The 14764-nt window shown below is 41.1% G+C and overlaps 2 protein-coding genes across 2 annotated transcripts; one reads left to right on the top strand and one right to left on the bottom strand.

Moving 5' to 3' along the window:
* The first annotated feature begins 3137 nt into the window (after window positions 1-3137).
* On the top strand, window positions 3138-9597 carry LOC119275352 (serine/threonine-protein phosphatase 5-like). The gene is made up of 13 exons (XM_037556168.1): window positions 3138-3341; window positions 4145-4267; window positions 5459-5628; window positions 5708-5779; window positions 5947-6097; window positions 6584-6692; window positions 6794-6911; window positions 7148-7295; window positions 7448-7696; window positions 8169-8294; window positions 8447-8547; window positions 8698-8772; window positions 9039-9597. The coding sequence occupies exons 2-13, from the start codon at window positions 4195-4197 to the stop codon at window positions 9096-9098; spliced, it is 1452 nt and encodes a 483-aa protein (XP_037412065.1). The 5' UTR covers window positions 3138-3341; window positions 4145-4194; the 3' UTR covers window positions 9099-9597.
* A 304-nt stretch (window positions 9598-9901) lies between these two features.
* Window positions 9902-11327, bottom strand: LOC119281055 (aquaporin NIP1-2-like). The gene is made up of 5 exons (XM_037561696.1): window positions 11078-11327; window positions 10755-10979; window positions 10466-10663; window positions 10324-10385; window positions 9902-10233 (listed from the first exon to the last, which is right to left on the bottom strand). Exons 1-5 carry the CDS (start codon window positions 11195-11197, stop codon window positions 10032-10034), a joined length of 807 nt encoding a protein of 268 aa, XP_037417593.1. The 5' UTR covers window positions 11198-11327; the 3' UTR covers window positions 9902-10031.
* Between the last annotated feature and the right edge of the window lie 3437 nt (window positions 11328-14764).

Here is a 14764-nt window from a genome sequence, read left to right as displayed (position 1 = left end):
TTCAAAAAATTTGCAAATTTTACAAAAGTTCATGAATAAATAAAATGATTGCATAATTTTTAAAAGTTTGCTTTTTGTGGTGGACTAGAAAAATAGAAAAAGGAAAAGATAAAACAAAAGCATAAAACAAAGAGAAAAATATGGAGAAAACCGGTAGAAAACTTAAAAACCATGGAGAAATGCACAACAAACTTATGGAGAAAAAACGTAAACGAGCCCCTCTATCTGCTTTGTAGCGCGCATCGGGGGGTGCAAGCAGGGTTACATGCCTATCTACCGTGCGGTGAATATGATTCCCCCACTTGGAAGGTCTTGCTCTCCTCGGCATAGTAACACTTGCTCGAAAGGCCCAGTCAACCAAACATGGCTCATTTGGGATTTCAGTTTCCCGTTTCTCTCCACCATAACCCATAACGCGAGAACTATCTCTCATTTATAGCGAGATACATGCTCCCGTCGCATGAAGCTTCTCTCCCACATGCAGATATTGGGCAGGCCTGTTTCCTTTTTTTCATTCACTAGCGACTCGCTCCTTCGTTCGCTCGATCGGGTTTCGCTCGGGTTCACTCATTGGTCTTCCGCGGTTCATCTTTTTCTTTATGGATTTTTCCTTTTCTTTTTTCCTTTGCTTCTCTTTGGCTTTTCTTAGTTTTTTTGGTTTTCTTTCTTTCTTTCTCGTTTTTACTACTTGTGATATCTTTGCATTGGTTTTATTTGGTTTTTCTTTTTCTTCGGGTTTCTTTCTTTCTGTCTCGATTTTCATTTGTTTTATCCATTTTTCTTTGGTTTTTCCTTTCTTTTTTTATTTTCTCAAGTTTTTTGTTTCCTATGTTTCTTTTTTTCACTAGTATTTCTTCAGTTTTCCTTTTATCTTTGTTTCCTTGTTTCATTTTTTGGCTTTCGTTGCTTTCTTTGTTCTCTTTGTTTCTTAGTTTGTTTTCATTGTTTCTTTTTTTCAATAGATATCTACTTTTTTCAGTACAATGTACATTTTTAATGTACACATGAAACATTTTTGTTGACACACGTTGAACATTTTTCAAAATGCACTGTTCATTTTTTCTTAAATACAATTTTGAACACTTTTTTGAAGGCATAATCATTTTTTCCAATACATGATAAAAATATTGTGGCAATAGACATTTTTTCACACACAATGTAGTTTTTCTAATACAACAAGAGCATTTTTATATACACGGTCAACATTTTTTCCTATTTTCTTTACTGTTCATCGCTTTCTCTTTGTTTCTTTATTGGTTTTCATTAGTTTTCTTCATTTCTCTTTGTTTTTTTCTCGGGTTTCACTTGTCCATTCTTTTTATTGGTTTCTTCGGTTTTCATTTTTTTTGGTTTGGTTAGATTTCTTTGTTTATTTGTTGATTTTCATCGGTTTCTTCTTTGCTCAACATTTGTCAATTTTTTTCATTATACATTTTTTCATATATGTCGAAAACATATTATATATACACATTTAACATTTTCTAAATACATGATTAACATTTTTCTGAAATTTTCCCATACACATTGGTATATATCTAATACATTTTTTATATACGCGTTTAACATTTCTCAAATATAAGATTAATATTTTGCAAAAAACTTTCGATCTATTCATCTCCAATCACGGCAGTACAACGAACACAAAAAATAATTAAAAAATCTAGTTCATAGACCACCTAGCGACGACTACAAGCACTGAAGTGAGCCGAAGGTGCGCTGCCGTCATCGCCCCTCTATCGCCGGAGCCGGGCACAACATGTTGTAGTAGACAGTCAGGACGTCGTTGTGCTAAGACCCCATAGGACCAACACACCAGAACAATAACCGCCGCCGATGAAGAGAAGTTTAGATCGAAATGATCCAACCTGAAGACACATGAACAAAGACAAAAAAAGACAGGATCCGAGCGGATCCACCAAAGACAACCAAAGACTGAATCCGGCGAGATCCACAGGAGTCCGGAGACACACCTCCACACGCCCTCCGACGATACTAGACACACTACCGGGACGAGGCTAGGCGGGGAGAACCTTATTCCATCTTCAAGAAGCTACCGCCGTCTCATCTTCCTAAACAGGACACAGACTGTAACAAAACCGGAAGAAGCACCTAAAAACGGACCCATCCCACCGGCAAGGTCCAGGATCCCCCGTGCACCCATGTCCCTAAGGCCACATGAGATGTGGCAAATCGACGATGCAGCCGCCGGGAGGCAGAAACCTTAGCCGCCTTTTCTTGGAGGAGAGACATGTTGTGTAATCCATCGGCGATGGAAAACCGAAAACCCACCATATTAACATTTTTTGAATACATGGTCGATATGTTTCAATGAATGTTATTTTTTAATGGCAATAGGCATTTACACACAATATACGAGCATAACTTGTTTGGTGCCAAAAATTGGCATGCCAATGTTTGACATTGCGGCAAATATTGGCTATACTTAGTTGGTTACCGAGTTATCTTGCCTACCTCACACAAAGTTGCCGATAGTTGACAAGTATTGGTATTGCCAACATTTGGCTAGCCAAATATTGGCAGCAAACCGATCATGCTCTACATTTTCCATATATAGCAGAAACATTTTTTTATACACGTTTATCATTTTTTTAATACACGAGCAGCATTTTTAATAAAACATTTTTTGTTTTGTATACATTTTTCATATACATGACAAACATTTTGATACGCATTTAACATTTTTCAAATGCTTGATGAACATTTAAAATAGTTTCTTGACATATTTTAAATGCTTTATTAATATTTTTTAATACATGGTCAACTTTTTTAATATACATTATATAATTTTTGTATATATTTTTCGTATACATAAGAAACATTTTCTCTATACAAATTTAACATTTTTCACATGTTTATATAAAAAAACTTTGTATATGTTTGGAAGTTTAAAATAAAATAGGGAAAGAAAGCAAAAAACAAAAAGAAAACACGTGAAAAAATAGAAAGAAAACAAGGCAGTGGTTGGCTCCCCGCGCGCTGGGCTGGCACATTGAGGCAGGTCCCTGACGCGAGCATAACCTATGTCTCGCTTTAGGCGAGAGATAGGCGCGGCCTAACCCATAGCTCCTCCTCTTGACCTATATCGTGCTCGGTCGGTCTTGACCTACCCAAAGCTCCAACCCGACCCAATAAAATCTCTCCTACACCCTGCCGCCGCCGTAGCTTAGCGCGCGTCGCCGCCTCACGCCTCTCGTCTCTCGCCTCTCGCCTCTCGAACGCGTCGAGGCAGCCGCCGCCGCTCCCGTTCTGCCCCATCGCGCGCCGCTCCCCTGCCCCAGCCGTTTACACCCCGTCCGCAACCTTGGGCAGCGGCTCTCGAGGTACGAGCTCTTTAGCCATCCAGTGATTTGTTGCCTGAACCCTAACCAATCAAACCCCCACGAGTTTTGGCCTAGATCCGCATCCAACGCCGTTCGAGAGATTGGGCCGAAGCTAGTTGTGTTACTTTTTCAAAGTTCGTTTTTTTCTCTGTCAAATCAACTGCGGTCTGCGGAGACGACCGATTCGTAGAGGTACCCGAGTTCGTGGATTTTAGGTTGCAATCTTGTTGGGAACATTTTGGGTAACTTGCTGGCTGTAGTGAAGAACCTAGTCAGCGGATGGGACGAGTCATTGTTTCGATCTTGTTGCGAATTGGAGTGATGCAATTGCACGCAAAGCCAGGCCTTGCCGGGATGTTTTTTAGCAATACCTCTCATTCGACCTAGTTCGTCCGTTGTCTAGCTGACTAAAGTGCTCAGAGGAACATAAGCAGAAGCACCATCCGATGCGCGTGAACAAAGGCATGTGGAATATCGACCAAAATGTTGTCTTTCTTGGTTGATTGGTTCACTCATCAATAGCTTTTCATAGGAAGATTGTATATGGCATATCTGTATTCACAGCGGTCAAACCGAAAGTGGAATAAGTGTACGATGGAATGTGGGAACATACCAGAATGTGGTATAATAGTTAGTAATTGAATTGCTGTCTGTTAGTAGCTCGGGCACAAACATAACATGTTAACAGTCCTTGGTTTCTAGTCTCTTAAACATGCATGCTTTGGTGTGTTTGGAATTTTGGATTTTATCAAACTTCTGGCAAGACTGATGCTTTTTTTTGTATTTCCTTTATGATGTAATAGGTGAATAAGGAGCTTTGAAGTCTGTGTATGAACTAGATACAACAGATATCATGGGTGATAGTTCAAATTCAAATGTGCAGAAGGCTGAGGAACTCAAACTTAGGGCAAACGATGCCTTCAAGGGTAAGGATATGTGTTATCTTCCTGTCGTATGTCTAGATTGTATAGCATTATTTTATCGTCTCATTGTTGTTAATGGGGCCTTACCATTGTACTCTCTCCGGTCCTTTTTACTCTGCGTGTAACTCCAGACCTGGATATCAAGGAGGGCAGTGTTCTCGTTTTTTGGACTGATTTGCAATGTTCAAAAAAGTGGAAAGCGTAAGCGAAGCGGGTGGCCACAACTTAGAGCAATGGCCGCAGCTTAAGCGCTTAAGCATTTTTCAAATTGGCCAGAATCCGAAGGAAATAGTTCCAGAACAGACCCTAATAATAAGATAAATGGCATATTGCCATTATTGCGCAAGCAGCCAAGCATAAGTAGTTCAAAAACAGCCAAATTATTAAAAAAAATGCTTAATCTACTGCTTAGGGCCAAAGCGAAGCGTTTTGCCATCGCTCAGCGCTTGAGCGTCGCAAAATACTTTCTTGAACACTGCTAATTTGCCTTTCCTTAAGTAAGCTGCATGTACCAGGAGAGCTGGGCCGTTATAAATGGAGGTAAATGTGCATGCCGTGATTGGGCAGTCCTCCTTGATTGCCTATTTGGTCTCTTGGTTTCTCCCCCCACTAGCACAACATAAGGTGAATAGGAAGGAGAGCAGTTAATGCATGCATGCATTTGGTTGGATGGGAGGCAGATGATGTGGTGCTCAGAGAAAAAGGGACCGCACAGAGTAATACGGGAAGAATAGAAAAAACTTAGACGCGGACTAAGAAGGACCAAAGGGAGTACCATTGCACTAGAAACATGAAGCCCTTCAAGTTTGCAGTTCCACTCTACTCCCTCCGTCCAGTGAAGAGTGTACGTTTGCCTTTAAAATTTATCCACAAAAGAGTGTACTTCTGTAATTAATGTAGTCCAGTGCATAGATGTTTGTTACCTTGTGGCCCCAACACTTAATTTAAGGACCCAATCTGTTGGATTGCTTGTTGTATTTCATTTAATAGCTAAACTTGAGACACTAATTAATTAGTAAATGAAGTTAAGAGGCATATCCAGTTTTAGATGTGCTTTTGTGGCAATAAACTGAACTTGAATGGCTCTCTTTGACAACATTATGCTAATATCCAAATGAAGCATACGGGGTCCCTTAGTGTTAGGATTTCCTTAATGATTGTTGTTGCCTAACTATTACTATGTTTTCCCTCCAGCAAACAAGTTTTCTCAGGCTGTAGAGCTCTATGACCAGGCTATTGATCTAAATGGTTCAAATGCGGTTTATTGGGCAAATCGTGCATTTGCACATACAAAGCTTGAGGAATATGGAAGTGCTGTCCAGGATGCTACAAAGGCTATTGAGATTGATCCTAAATATTCGAAAGTGAGTATCTATGACCTGGACCTGCTGCTGGCAAAAAAAATATTAGGTTCTCACCTTTTGCAAAACTTTGTGCCCGTAGGGTTATTATAGACGAGGTGCGGCATATCTTGCTATGGGAAAATTCAAGGAAGCCCTGAAAGATTTTCAACAGGTATGTGTCATATTGTTTAATAAATCCACTTATATGTCTACTGGATATTGGTGTTCATTTGTATTTAGTCTGCTCTGGTTACATTTACTTTTTAGACAATGAGATTCCATATTGGCATTTGCTTTCCCTGCAACTAAGTAATATATGCAATTATATTTTCTTATTAGGTGAAAAGAATCTGTCCTAATGATCCAGATGCTACAAGAAAGTTGAAAGAGTGCGAGAAAGCTGTCCAAAAAATCCGTTTTGAAGAAGCAATTTCTGTAGGGGATACAGAAAGGCGCTCTATAGCAGATTCTCTTGATTATCATATAATAGGTATCTGGTCTTTGAATTTCCATATTTTCTGGCACTTCACTATCTCCAGGTTCGATATATACTATTTAATGTGGCCACAAATGGGACACAAGCATTCTTTCCTTGTGCTATTAGTATGTTCTTTCATGATAAATCTATTTGCTTGTATTCATGAGTTCTTATATTGGTTTTAGAGTGCCTTCCATATTCTGCTCTTGGTTGCTTCTATTGTTTTTTTTTTTTACTTTCACAGTCTTCTAATGCTCGGCATATTATGCACACAATCTAAGTGAAGCGACATACTCCCTCTGTAAACTAATATAAGACGTTTTAGGTCACTACTTTAGTGATGAGTAGTTCTTAGTGAAACATCGTATGCTGTCAGTGTTGGTATATTGCTAACATTACATGTTCTATTAGTGAAATTGAGCTTTAGTTATTAAAATAGCTGATAGGTATTTTGATCTCAGCTATAGTGGAGTTAAACAAACATTGTTAATATTACAGAAGTTGAACCACAGTATACTGGAGCAAGAATTGATGGGGATACAATAACATTAGATTTTGTCAAGCAGATGCTGGAGGATTTCAAGAAGCAAAAATGTATACATAAAAGGTACAGTTTGTAATTGTCATGGCAATCATGAATCATTTTGTTTTCCTTTTAAAAGTTTTCTTGGATGCTTTGATAAGCTATAAGTTGGCAATATGGTATAGGTATGCATTACAGATTGTGTTGCAAGCACGGGACTTGCTGCGGGCAGTGCCTTCCCTCGTTGATGTGAATGTTCCAAATGGTTGTCACTTTACGGTCTGCGGTGATGTTCACGGCCAGGTATTTGCCTTAACAAGTGAAGTCTTTCTCTAGACATAGCTCTCCTTAACCATTTGGGTATGCATTTTGAAATGCTTTAATCTTGTGAAGTGGTAACAGAACCCTTTATATTCACACATATAGTTAGAATGAGGTCGAAATCACTAGTCTTAATGACATTCTAATTTTGATTGTGATTTCTTTTGTTGTTACCTATTGGGGGGCTTAATGCCCTGCTGTTCTATTTCTATTTACAGTACTTCGATCTGCTAAATATATTTGAGCTCAATGGACTTCCCTCTGAAGACAACCCTTACCTCTTCAATGGAGACTTTGTGGACAGAGGATCGTTTTCACTTGAAGTCATACTTACTCTCTTTGCGTTCAAGTGCCTCTATCCAACTGGTAATTATCTTCAATTATTATTTTGTTCATGGTCATAAATTGGACTAGTCGGGTCTGCTGTAGTATGTATTCTACTGCTACATCCTCCTACCAGTTCAGCTTTAATTAAGTGGAACTATGAGTTAAGCATGGCTAGAATTTTCTATAATCAGGTATGTATCTAGCAAGAGGAAACCATGAAAGCAAGAGCATGAACAAGATATACGGTTTTGAGGGAGAAGTGAAGTCCAAGTTGAGTGATACGTTTGTTGAGCTGTTTGCTGAAGTATTTTGTTGCTTACCTCTGGCTCATGTAATCAACAAGAAGGTCTTTGTAGTTCATGGGGGTCTGTTTAGTGTTGATGGAGTGAAGTTATCGGACATCAAGGCCATTGACCGTTTCTGTGAGCCTCCCGAAGAAGGTATTTTTTCTCACTTCACTATTTACAGTTGTCCATTCTTGAGTGGATATATGATTTTTTTCTTCATTCCTTCTTAATGAACTACTTTTATAAACACCTGAGTTATGGTATGATTGCATTTTTCCTTGCTTCTCGTCTGAAGCTGCGAACATATCATCTACTCATCGTTGACGTCAAAGATGTCAAAGTACCTTTTCTTTATTCTGTTTTTAGAAACTGAAAAAAAAGTCACCATATCAACCTCAATTTTGTTCATTTGTGCAAGATGTCCATGGGATTACAACCATTGCATTTCTGATGGCTATATGCTATCATTGTAGATTCTATTGTGAATTAACTACAATGTTCTGCAAAAACATATACTTGTTAACAAAACTTGCGATGGAAGTAATGTATTTTGCATTTATGTGTGTGTATGTATATGTGTGTTTTGGCTATTTGGCAAAGTTAACTCTTGCTTTTTTGTTGACAGGTTTGATGTGTGAAATTCTATGGAGTGACCCTCAGCCTCAGCCTGGGAGGGGTCCAAGCAAACGAGGTGTAGGGCTTTCTTTTGGTGGAGATGTGACGAAGAGGTTTTTAGAAGATAACAACCTGGGTAGGCCCCATAACAAATTGTCGTTCACTCGTTCTTATATTGTTTTAACATGCCAGATATATTTAGTTTACGCTTGTTGGAGTATGTTTCTTGTTTCTATATAACGTTCTTCTCTTGCATGTTTTCTTCTAATTTGGTTGATTGCCTGGCAGACCTTGTTGTCCGATCCCATGAAGTGAAGGATGAAGGGTATGAAACTATGCATGACGGAAAGCTTATTACTGTCTTCTCAGCTCCCAACTATTGTGACCAGGTATGCTAAATCACGGGGAAAAAACTACACCGCTTGCATTCCTTGAAATTTTCTCTTGAGAAGTTGAGATGTAGTTCTGGCAAGCCAACTGTTCTCAGTTTCATGTTATGGATGCTGACTGCACCATGCTGTTCTAAATTTCCGATGCAGATGGGCAACAAAGGTGCATTTATTCGGTTCAATGCTCCAGATTTAAAGCCAGATATTGTTAGTTTCTCAGCAGTGGTATGTCCTTTTTGACCTTTTGCATCTAAGCTTCTCGCAAATAGTTTGGTTTGTATGACATCTAAGGTTCTTGCAAAGTGCGTTGATTCTTGTTGAACTTGACTGGCATGGTATATAGTTTGAAAGTTGCAGATACCTATTTCAAGCACCTCTTAACTGCTTATGCCCTAGTCATTCATTTGATCAATTATGCTGAACTTTTCCCTACCAAAATATGGTTACTTCATGTGCTAATATTAAGGCTGATCACACTTCTATTATTGCAGACACACCCTGATGTCAAGCCGATGGCCTATGCAAACAATTTCCTCCGGATGTTCCAATAGCAGCAGCCGGAACCTGTCTGGCCAATTTTGATATGCAAACTTTTCTGCGCCCAGCTCATTTTCGTACCAAGTTCTCATCCAAGTCATGCGTTGAGCAGCAAATATTTTGCTACAACAATTTAGATGCTGCTGTGACCCCTCCTGCCCTTTGTTAAATTATTGGTTCTAGCACAGTGATTTAGGTGTCTGTAGTTGTACATTTGCTATATCTTTCTGCCCTTGTCAGTTCAGTGGGATTATGTTGCTCTGCTCAGCTTTCACCGTGCTGACACCCCAGGATTGATGCCTTTTCGCTCTTGATTGCTTGTGTGGATTGTTGTAATACATTTCATACACAAAATGCTACCTGCAGCATGTAGCGGACTATGATTATTTTGTACTGAGGGTGAGCACAGGATTGTGCAATGTAGTGTTGTGTCAACGCCACAATGCGGCCTTGTAACACTTTATTGTTTAGTTTGCTTGCCATTTTTTATGTTTATTTTCTTTCTGATGTTTATTTAAGTTTCTGGCCAGTTATATATATCTGCATTGCACTTGATTTTCAGCTGGTCGGTAAGATGATTGGGCTGACACATGTTTTTCAAAAAAAAGATATAGGAGATGCTTTCAAGTTGGTAATTTCCTATTTCTGAATTTGAACATTTGGCTGTACTGTTGAAGTAAAATCTCACCATCTGAGTTCCAAGTCTTTGTAATGCGAATTAAGTTCTTAGTTGTGATAACAAGGCATGGTAAAACTTGTCCAGATTGATTTTATATTTTGATGCCAGATACTAATTTCATGGGCAAATGGGAAACAAAGGAGAAACTTTACTTGGAATCGGGTTTATGTCGGTGAAAAGACCCATGCGCATGTACATTTCTCACCATGTAACATCACAATCTAATTGCCACTGGTTAAAGCAAATTTTCCATCCTAAATTTAACCCCTTACAGCGGTCTGAGAAACGACGCAGTCGACCCGCTCCTGGCGATCGGCTTGTCCGGGAGCCGTATGAGGTTGTAGGTCCAGGCTGCCGCCACCGTCCCGCACACCGGGCCGACGACGTACACCCACACACCGCCGTACCGGCAGGCGACGATCGCCGGCCCTAGGCTCCTCGCAGAGTTCATCGACGCCCCCGTGATCGGCCTGCACGTCCACGAAGAAGAATGCAACGTCGACATGTTAGGAGTTTGAGGTAAGATCAAGACCACGTCTATGCTTTAGATCGGCTTGTACCCGGCAAAGAGCACGTTCAGCACGACGGTGGCACCAACTGCGAGACCAGCCAACTCACCAACCTGCAGGAGCTATCACATATCAGCAGAAGTTCATCGTTTCCGATCTCCAAGTGCTGGGTGGCGTGAAGCGGTGGTCTTACTGCTCTGTCGTCCGTGCCCACGCCCGAGACGACGAACATGAGGTAGAAGGAGATGATGAACTCGAGCGCCACCGCCTGCGTGCTCGAACCGGACGGCATCGTCCCGAACGAGTGCCCGTGCGCGCCGCCGAACGTCAGTCGCAGCGTCAGGCTCGCCAGCGTGGATCCCAGCACCTGAGCCAGCACGTAGGACGGCACCTGCAACACACCCACATATTTTTCGGATAATCTACAATGTTTCTGATCGCATCACATTTCATCGCAATGAAGATCCGTGTGTTGAAACTACCTGCTTCCACGGGAAGCGGCGGCAGGTGGCGAAGGCGATGGTGACGGCGGGGTTGAAGTGCGCCCCGGAGACGTGGCCGACGGAGTAGACCATGACCATGATGACGAGCCCCCACACGACGCAGATCCCCGGGAACGTCACCGCGCCGCCCGTGCTCTGGTTCACCACCACGGCGCCGCAACCCGCCAAGATCATGAAGTAGGTGCCCAGAATTTCGGCAAGAATCTGCTCAAACCCGCGTCAAATGAGCACGATTCTTCCAGCAAAATTTGCTGCATCTACGCGGTACAGAACTACTCCAGATACTGCAGCCACATGTATACCTTCTGCATGAATTGGACGGACATCAGGCCGCTGCCGTCGCATCTGCTGCTGTCACTAGTGTTGCCCCGGTCTTCTGAATTCTCAGACGTGGCCTCTTTCTCGTCTCGCCCTTCCTCCATGGCTCCGGTGTCGCCTCCGTCGTCTCTCTTAGGTTAGTGGCATACTGTCCTCTCCGTTGCGCGCACTACCCTACTTCTCCTTCTCCTGGTCTGTACTCCTTGATAGCATTGATGTCCTTCAAGAGTGTGTATATCTCCCATGGAACCATATATTCTTCTTGGACTGATTACCTACTTTACTTGACTGGATGTGGCTTAATGCAACCACTGAAGTAGGCGTGTGCAAAAAGCCAAAAACGTAACCAACTCAACCACCAAGGGCTAAACATGATTAAAAAAAACGTTTCAAAAAACATGATAAAAATTAGGGTCTGTCTAGTCTTGGCACAATATTTCACGCCAGACTGAATCCATCTTCAGTAAAATAAAGTTTTTTTTATTTCTTATATCTATCCACACAAAGTTATATGAATAATTAGTCTTCAAAACTAAAATGGATCTGCATGCTTGTACCATCCTAAATATTTGAAAGGAAAAAAAAGTTTGCATCTGTTGGTTTGTTCATGAACGGAAGACGAACTATTGTCTGACAAAGGTGCATCAATTGTTAAAATCCTGATCATTTGTACATGGAGATTCAAATGTACACTGAAACAAAACAAAAAGGCCCGCTCTTTTTTTTTATCTCTAAGCAAATAGAGAGAAAATGTAACTTTAGGCACCAAATTTTGGTTGTGTGGTACAAATTGAAATGTGAATTAGCAATTTAGAAACAAATTGTCTGTAAATAAAACTTATAAGCAACTTCAATATGTGTGGGCAAAACGCCACATGTTTACAATACATTATGTTTCATATCTTATACTTTTACAGCTTACTCCCTCCGTTCCTAAATATAAGGCTTTATAGAGATTCCAATACGGATTGCATACGGATTAAAATGAGTAAATCTACACACTAAAATATGTCTATATACATCCCTATGTAGTCTGTATTGAAATCTTTAAAAAGTCTTATATTTAAAAACGGAGGGAGTACTTTAGATGTCACATTATTACCTACATCCCATAAGACGCCTAGCCGTTAGATCACCGCGGAATGGACGGTTCGTAATCATGTGGAGCACCCTGCAGTTTCTCTTTTCTAAAGTGTTGACTATTTGGGGCCTCTTTGAACTGAAGGAACTTTGTAGATTCTCCACGTGATTTTTTGTAGAACTCCATTTTATGGGGGTCCTTTGGATCAAAATCCTTTTCGTACACGTGTCCCTAAGGACCAAGCCACAGTAGTTTTTACTGTCATGCACGTACGGCGAGTAATCCTAACCTCACTGCTCCAAAGAGACGACATGAATCTCATGAAAATTTGACTTCATGTCTTGCATGAGGTTTCTCCTCTCTCGAAGTTCCATGGTAAATTGAAAGAGCGTGTTTGCAAATTTCCGTGTTTGGATCTCTTAGAGCATCTCCAATAGCAACCCAATAATTTCTTGCCCTAAAACTGGTGTTAGCTGCAGAGAGAGAAGTTTTAGGTTTTTGGAATGTTTTATGCTTTTCTAGCAGCCCTACAACTGGTGACCCAAAATTTAGTCTTCTTCTCTAATCCACAATTGCATACGTATTCAAACAAACTATGACATGGTAATTAAAATTTTGCAACATCACAACACAGATAATCAAGAACATTTCAAATTCAAGTTTATATCCACAATATTTCAAATTCAATTTTGAATATAAGCCTAAAATCAAAAACATTGTGCATCACAAACACAAACAAAAGTGCATTGGACATGAATGCATAGAGCAGTCATATTTCATTGCCTCCATTGTCATCACTAGTGCTTGCATTATCTTCATTGGCGCCATTGTTTCCATTGCCACCTATGCCACTCATGCCTCTAAACCCTCCCATGAAGCCTCTCATAGACGCCATCATCAATACTTCATCGCACCAAAGCTCTAAGCATGTCTTGGCCTTCTCATCGAGGGTATTTGGGTCCATAAACATGAGCTCTTGCCCATTTTACATGCTCTTGATTCTTTCTTCGTAGGCTACCTTCCCTTGCTCCTCGACCCTCATCTCCTCAAAAGTTGCTCTCCTTTCCTCGGTCGCCGCCCTCCTCTCCTCAGTCGTTGTTATCCTCTCTTCGGTCTCCCTCCCCTCCTCCATTTATTTGGCCTTCAAGTTCTTCCTTTCCTTGGTCACCCCCTTCCTCATTGCCATAATGTTGGCCATTGATTCCTTCATGTCATTGCCTCCTCCTTGAAGGAAATATGCCCTAGAGGCAATAATAAAGTTATTATTTATTTCCTTATATCATGATAAATGTTTATTATTCATGCTAGAATTGTATTAACCGGAAACATAATACATGTGTGAATACATAGACAAACACAGTGTCACTAGTATGCCTCTACTTGACTAGCTCGTGAATCAAAGATGGTTAAGTTTCCTAGCCATGGACAAAAGAGTTGTCATTTAATTAACGGGATCACATCATTAGAAGAATGATGTGATTGACTTGACCCATTCTGTTAGCTTAGCACTTGATCGTTTAGTATGTTGCTACTGCTTTCTTCATGACTTATACATGTTCCTGTGACTATGAGATTATGCAACTCCCGTTTATCGGAGGAACACTTTGTGTGCTACCAAACATCACAACGTAACTGGGTGATTATAAAGGTGCTCTACAGGTGTCTCCGAAGGTACTTGTTGGGTTGGCGTATTTCGAGATTAGGATTTGTCACTCCGATTGTCGGAGAGGTATCTCTGGGGCCCTCTCGGTAATACACATCACTATAGGCCTTGCAAGCAATGTGACTAATGAGTTAGTTGCAAGATGATGTATTACATAACGAGTAAAGAGACTTGCAGGTAACGAGATTGAACTAGGTATTGAGATACGGACGATCGAATCTCGGGCAAGTAACATACCAATGACAAAGGGAACAACGTATGTTGTTATGCGGTTTGACCGATAAAGATCTTCGTAGAATATGTGGGAGCCAATATGAGCATCCAGGTTCCGCTATTGGTTATTGACCGGAAACGTGTTTCGGTCATGTCTACATTGTTCTCGAACCCGTAGGGTCCGCACACTTAAGGTTTCGATGACAGTTATATTATGAGTTTATGAGTTTTGATGTACCGAAGATTGTTCGGAGTCCCGGATGTGATCACGGACATTACGAGGAGTCTCGAAATGGTCGAGACATGAAGATTGATATATTTGGATATCGGAAGTGTTCCGGGTGAAATCGGGATTTTACCGGAGTACCGAGGGGTTACCGGAACCCCCCGGGAGCTTAATGGGCCATAGTGGGCCTTGGTGGACAAGAGGAGAGGCGGCCAGGGCAGGGCCGCGCGCCCCTCCCCCCTAGTCCGAATAGGACAAGGAGAGGGGGGCGGCGCCCCCCCCCCCCTTCCTTCCTCTCTCTCCCTCCTCTTCCCCCCTTCTCCAAGTCCAACAAGGAAGGAGGGAGTCCTACTCCCGATTGTTGGGGAACGTAGCAGAAATTCAAAATTTTCCTACGTATCACCAAGATCTATCTATGGAGAAACCAGCAACGAGGGGAAGGAGAGTGCATCTACATACCCTTGTAGATCGCTAAGCGGAAGCGTTCA

The sequence above is a fragment of the Triticum dicoccoides genome, chromosome 3B, assembly GCF_002162155.2.
Source record: "Triticum dicoccoides isolate Atlit2015 ecotype Zavitan chromosome 3B, WEW_v2.0, whole genome shotgun sequence".
NCBI lineage: Eukaryota > Viridiplantae > Streptophyta > Magnoliopsida > Poales > Poaceae > Triticum > Triticum dicoccoides.
This window is presented reverse-complemented; position numbering and strand designations above follow the sequence as displayed.

Bases quoted from the DNA above. Each gene is read 5' to 3' on its own strand.
- LOC119275352 (XM_037556168.1), top strand. From the start codon at position 4,195: ATGGGTGATAGTTCAAATTCAAATGTGCAGAAGGCTGAGGAACTCAAA. The intron at 7,697-8,168 runs GTATTTTTTCTC...TTTTGTTGACAG, and splicing joins CTGTGAGCCTCCCGAAGAAG to GTTTGATGTGTGAAATTCTA. The intron at 8,295-8,446 runs GTAGGCCCCATA...ATTGCCTGGCAG, and splicing joins TTTAGAAGATAACAACCTGG to ACCTTGTTGTCCGATCCCAT.
- LOC119281055 (XM_037561696.1), bottom strand. From the start codon at position 11,197: ATGGAGGAAGGGCGAGACGAGAAAGAGGCCACGTCTGAGAATTCAGAA. The intron at 10,664-10,754 runs GTAGTTTCAACA...GGTGTGTTGCAG, and splicing joins GCCGCTTCCCGTGGAAGCAG to GTGCCGTCCTACGTGCTGGC. The intron at 10,234-10,323 runs GTACAAGCCGAT...GTGGACGTGCAG, and splicing joins CTGAACGTGCTCTTTGCCGG to GCCGATCACGGGGGCGTCGA.